At 43.8% G+C, this 6512-nt stretch overlaps 1 protein-coding gene across 1 annotated transcript in view; it reads right to left on the reverse strand.

The window, feature by feature from the left end:
* Positions 1–4392, reverse strand: part of MTUS2 (microtubule associated tumor suppressor candidate 2) — a 203713-nt gene extending 199321 nt beyond the window's left edge. Inside the window, exon 1 of the mRNA XM_009327746.1 lies at positions 2101–4392. Coding sequence (XP_009326021.1) covers positions 2101–4392 — 2292 coding nt within the window. The remainder of the gene's footprint in view (positions 1–2100) is intronic.
* Between the last annotated feature and the right edge of the window lie 2120 nt (positions 4393–6512).

Here is a 6512-nt window from a genome sequence, read left to right on the forward strand (position 1 = left end):
GATGGGCGTCACATTGGCAAGCCTCCAGTCATCCGGGACCTCCCCCATTAACCAGGACTGCTGATAAATGATGGAGAGTGGCTTGGTGAGCTCCTCCGCCAGCTCCCTCAGTACTCTCAGGTGGATCGCATCCGGCCCCATAGACTTGTGTGTTTCTAAGTGGTGTAGCAGGTTGCTAACCATTTCCCCTTGGATGATGGGGGGTTTATCCTACTCGCCATCCCTGTCTTCCAGCACACGGGGCTGAATACCCTGAGGATAACTGGTCTATCAGCTCCTGACTCCTGGGCTAATGCAAACCCATAACACAAACTGCAGTTTGATTGTCTTTTCCTTCCCAGCCTCTCCTCCAGGCAATCCAGCTTCTCTAAAGAAGCAGCTTGCTTGGGTTCAAACCTTCCCTCATTGAAATACCCACCCAGAGTCATATTTCTTGGAGGAGTGGGGGAAGATGCTTTGAATCTTCTCCAGCCTGTAAGTGTCCTCCTTCTAACCCTAGTCTAGAGTAAATCATGCTACAGGCTTGCCACAACCTGAGGCCTTCTCATCTTAAGAACAATCCTCAATGGTGCACAGAAATCGGTCCTTTGCTCCCAGATGCGTCTGCTGGTCCTACCTGATTATCTGAACCCCAACTGTATGGGCCAAAGACACCTATGGTCTTCAGAGAATCATGTGACCCTATAAACAGCCAAATAGCTGCACAGTCTGGGTTATTTTGGCTTTAATTTCTGTAGCCATACATTAAACAGTAATAACCTAGTAATTTTCCCTCACCTTACAACGCGATTGTGAAGATATACTAATAATGGCTGGCATAGACAAGCTCACAATGGCTTTAGTAATTCCTCCTCTGGATGCAAAATGTAAGGGACAGAGCTGGAAACTGAAGTCAGAGAGGAAAGGGCAGCAAGCACTGTCCTTTCTGAGTTTGGGATGAGATGGTGCTCTATGAATAGAGCTTATAATATATAACACATAATCCATGATCGCTTCAGTAGGTTGCCTGTAAACATGCCATAAGGGCCAATCTACACTCACACACAATATCTTTATTTGGGTAATTGCTGGCTTTTGATTGTCAACACTGTCACCGAATTTGTTATTTCAATGCTGTTCCTTGGATAAATACTGTACATAGAATGAGGCAGGCATTAAAATAGCCTCAATAACACCATGAGACACACAGCAAAAAAAATATTTCTTTTTTAAAAAGACTGGTTCAAATGAAATACACCTGTGTGATCTTCAGTATTTATATAAAAAGTTTGGTTGTTGAGCTACCACAGGTCCCAAGCAGCGGACACAAGGGCACAAGGACCCGAATGTAGCTCCCTCTTCCCTGTCCTTTCTCCACCTTCCAAGCAAGGTCAACCTTCCTCCACTGTGCTCATCTCCCAGCAGGGATTTCAGGGAACCAAGACTCCTGCCCAACTTATCAAGATGGAAACACAATGAGGTATCAGGAGCCAGAATTGGCCAGAGGGACTTCCATCACCTTTTGGCCGCTCCGGAAGGCTTTCCAGGGAAAGGAGATTTCTTACTTAAGATGTAGGTCAATTATAACACATGGCTTTAAAATGAGTCAAAAGTAAATCTTTTCCTGCATGATATATATATAATCTAACAAGAGCTCTGATAGTCCCTGGGTTTCAGTACAGCTAAACAGAAGGGAATTAGTTTAGACCTTTACTGCGCTGTCTGCAAAAACCTGCCAACTTTCCCATTAAGGAGGAAAAGTCTCTGTGGGCAAATTACATTCATTTCACAAAGCTATTCTTTGGGAAAAGAAAAAAAATCCATTTATGGATAAATTCAAACAGCGTGTCATTTCCTTTCTAAACATCCCTATTTATACTACTAGTAGGTGACTGGTTTGCTGGGAAAAAATGGAGGAATACAGTGACAACTTCCAGATCAGACATCGCAACAGGGTCAGTGCCAGAAACGGTTAAGTAAGTTTATTTCTAATGATTGCACATTGCCTTGATTTAGGATTTCTTTCTTTTCTGAGGTTTGAGAACTAACTTCTGGCAGCAACAAGTAAGCAAATGATCACCACGTGTCATACAAAAGAGGCTGTCAAAGCTGCCTCCTTACCTCCTGCAGAAACTTCTCGCTCATTGGACCGAAGTGATGTCCTGGGGGCCTAATTCCTGACACCACCAGACCAGAACTGAAGAGTCTTGGCTTCTGGAGGTCAGGCTTAAATTTGTCGTACAGGATGCTGGGGGGCTTTGCCTCCACTCCGTTGGACGCGTTCTGCTCCGTAGAGATGGGCATGCCACACGCAGGGCTACCGAAGGGCAGCCCCGGTGGCGCAAATGAAGGCTCAAGCTGCTCTATCGAACGAGGGTTTCTCCTGATGTATGTGATGATTTTAGGTCTCACAGGTTTGGGCCTGGGTATGGCAGGTTTCATCTCGATGCTTTCTTCCAGCTTTTCACTGCAGTCACTGTCCACATCCGCCTTATCTGCGAGGGAGCCCTTGGAGTGGACCAGGATAGGTTTTGGGATGGCACTGCTGCAAGCAGTCTTGATAGGCACTTTAGGGGATATGTTTAACAACTGCGTACTGTCAATGGGAGGTAGGACTGAGGAGGGTGACAGTTTGTCAACATGAAGTGCATAAAGGTCCTTCAAATTACTGTTTGATAGCGTGGGATGACTATTAATATCTAGTGTTGCCACCGGGCGCATGGGAGTTGGGACACATAAAAAGGCATCAGCCTTTGCCGAAACGTTACAGCTTTCTGGTGCTTCCTCTGGAGGATGTTTCTGTGCATTAGCTGTCTTTTTACTTTGAACTGAAAAGCTCAAGGTTTCTGAATCACTGTCGTGGTTGTCAGGTTGTTGGTTTGACATTGTCTCTGCACTGGGCGCTCCGTGCTGATCTGAGAGATCAGAAGCAGGCACGGCAGCATCCTCGGTGTTTCCTTTGACTAGCATCCGTTTATTCTCATTAACTTTCAAGGGTTTGCTGTCAGGTAGATTAATGTTATGTATAAGAGAGATCTCTTCACCAACTGTTTCAGCGCAACCTGCGTCAACTTCATGTAAATTCTCATTTTTTCTAGGTGTCACTTTGCTACTGGATTTACTATCGCAGGTGAGTGGGAACATTGTTTCCACTTCTTTGTCAGTAAAATATTCCTCACCAACCTGGCTAGTTGCCCCATTGTCGCTGTCATTGCTTCCTCTCCCTTCCCCACTGGTGGTGACGTTATCACTTAGCAATTTGTCATCAGGATAGGTTACCGCCTGGCTTGACAATGGATCCTCTACTTTGTTACAGGTGTCTTGAAATTGGGATGCTTGAAATTTTGATGCGTCAGACCCAGAGCCTTTCTGTTCCTGCATTGCCGTATTTTCATCTTCTTGACAACCCAGGAACTCTACCAGCATAATTCTCTCAATCTTTTGTTGACACATACTTTTAGATTGTAGAGATGGTGCAGTCTTAAGCTCCAGTTTTTTACTTTTATCACCCTGACCTAATTGTGCTTCTGACTTACTAGCAATCTCATTGGGCTTAACAGTTGAATATTGAGAATGAGAAGTATGCAGTGTGCTTTCAACATTAACATTTGGTACATTTTCTGGTTTACTTTTTTTCTTGTTCTCTGAGGTAGATGGTTTGGAATAAAACACAATATTTTCCTCTGAGGTATTATCAAGTGGATGAAACACCATCCCAAGAAAATGATTTGTGGACCTTTTTTGTGATTTCTCTGTATTTCCTACCAAATGGTGTGACCTGTCAATGGAGTCCAATGATGCAGAAAGCAGACGTTTACACGACACGCGGCCAACACAGTCTTTTGCAAATGTTTCAGACTGAGGAGAAAATTTACTTGGTCTTCCCAAAGAAAGCCTTTTTATTCTCTCCATCTCTACAGTCCTGGGCATTTTACCCTTAGAAAAGTTCTGGGTGAAGTCAACATCGCCTTTGGAACTAACCTCCAGGTTGGCATCATTTGTGCTGCTTTTTAAATTGGACAGACTTTGTCCTCGGCTAATCCTGATATGCCTTGATATATTCTTAGCTTCGCTGGTCCTACCATCTTTCCCCATTTCCCTGCTTGTGGTGGAGGACAGCTTACTTTCCTGTGCACTGGTGTGACAGGTCCGAGTGTCTTTGAAGGTCAGAAGTTTATTCTGCTCTGTATTCAGATGAGTAGCTTTCTCTGATCCTCCAGAGTGTATATTCCCACTCTCATCTGTCAAAGCACGTTTCTTAACATCCCCTTCAGTGGTTCTAACTTTTGTCACAATTTGGTTGGCATTGGTATCCCCCACACTCACTATGCTTTCATTATTATTTTTTATTTCGCTGCGGTTGTCCTGAAGCTGGGCATAACCTGACTTGTTTGGGATTAATGGAGCACTCATTTTGAAGCTTCAGGTGACTGCTTTTTGGCAGTCCTAATTAATGAGAAAGCTTTTTTTTCCCTATCAGATTAACTATTATGCATGCTTCGGTTATATATTTAAATTATAAACTGATCAGTAGAAAATTCCTCATCAGAAAGCTTGGAGTCTCTTGTCAGAGTCACATTTCTGTGCTGCTCAGTTGTCTTTCATGCAGCCTCTGGACCTAGGAAATCTTTACGACGTGCAGTAGAGAGGTTCAACGAAAGCAAAATAGATCTGTCAAGTTTCCTCTGAATGAGAGCCAGTTAATCCAGCCAACCTATGAGGAAAAAAACAGACAGACAACGTTACACTGATGTCAGGAATCATGCTAACTAAACTAAAGTTAAAGTCAACAGCACTCCCAGGTACATCCCCAGGATAGAATGCTTTCAAACACTTTAGATGCTGTTTCAATCACAGCTTTGCTCCCAGCAAACATTCTTAGTGTAGCACAGATCTCTGACTTGAGAAGTTACACAGTTAAAACGGTCCTGGTCAGAAGAGTGGTTGCTAGCCACATAGATTTACAACTGGAAATAGGCATAAATAGCTAGGTGAGGATGGGACCCCACATCGAGGGTCTAAGCACTTTCATATTGCTATAAACAATGTCTTTATTACACCAAGGGTGGCTACTGATGCATCTAAAGCACCACTGTATAGACAAGCCATAAGTAATAAAATTCCAGCTCCATTAGGGGACGTTTATGGGTTTCTCTCCTTGTCTTGTACAAATCATTGCCGTACTTGTGTTGACACCCCATCCCCTTTGACATTTCTTAGCCAGATCTATAGATGCCAAGAAAGCAAAAACTATGGCTGGAGGCCTGCAAAGAAAAACTGTGCTTTTCTGAAACAGCTGCACATGTGTAAGTTCAAATATAGAGGATTATACATCAGTCCCAATACGGTGCAGCTCCTTTTGGCTCCCTCCCACCTGCGGCTTTGGGAGCCCAGATTTTATCCTCTATCACCTCCAACAAGATGAAGAGGAAATTTCTGTCTATGCCATGCCTGAATTCACTCTCTGAGATATTTCTTGTACTCTCTTATGTTCATACCCTTCATCATAAAGAAATATGGACACTGGAAATTGGAACATGCTCCACAGTTCCCAGAAGGTAGAATTCAAAGCACCTGCAATGCTCCCAGCTGTGCTGGGTTTCTAATCAGGGGCTCACAGGGGCACTAATTAGAAGTGCTGATTAAGTCCACTGCTCTGTCTACAGCATCTGGGTGCAAGTCTGGGCTCGTGTTTCTAACACCCGCTATAAGCAGGTCCTCCCAGCCTTCGCAGTCAGTTCAGCTCTGCTCACAACATCTGGCTCTGAGCTTAATCCAGTTTCTTTATATGGCGCACACACATGTTGGTTGAGTCTGGATTCAAGCTCCTGGCATAGTTCCAGCTCTTCAGCAAACAATAACTAATTAAATTAATTCATGAAACAGAACACAGTATTAAGAATTTCACTTCAACACCACAGAATTGTGTTATTATAGATCTCATTTGCAAAGCATTGTAAAGCAAGACTTTCAAACTACTTCTGTGTTCTGTCCTTATTCTCAGAGAAAAAAGAATTGCATACTTATTAAATTAAATATATGCATTATGGAGTTTTTTGGTTCATTTCTCATTGTACCTTTTTCCCCCAAAAAAATGTCACCACCAGAATTTACATATCCAACCTGAAAGCTGAACTCATGTCCTGGTTTCGGCAGGGATAGAGTTAATTTCCTTCCTAGTAGCTGGTACAGTGCTGTGTTTTGGATTTAGGGTGAGAACAATGTTGATAACACACCAACGTTTTAGTTGTTGCTAGGTAGTGTTTACACTAGTCAAGGACTTTTCAGCTTCCCGTGCTCTACCAACTGAGAAGGCTGGAGGTGCACAAGAAGCTGGGAGGGGGCACGGCCAGGACAGCTGACCCAAACTGGCCAAAGGGACATTCCATACCATGTGACGTCATGCTCAGTATATAAAGCTGGGGGAAGAAGAAGGAAGGGGGGGGACGTTTGGAGTGATGGTGTTTGTCTTCCCAAGTACCCGTTACGCGTGATGGAGCCCTGCTTTCCTGGAGATGGCTGCACACCTGCCT

This window comes from Pygoscelis adeliae, unplaced genomic scaffold (genome assembly GCF_000699105.1).
Source record: "Pygoscelis adeliae isolate BGI_AS28 unplaced genomic scaffold, ASM69910v1 Scaffold14, whole genome shotgun sequence".
Lineage (NCBI taxonomy): Eukaryota > Metazoa > Chordata > Aves > Sphenisciformes > Spheniscidae > Pygoscelis > Pygoscelis adeliae.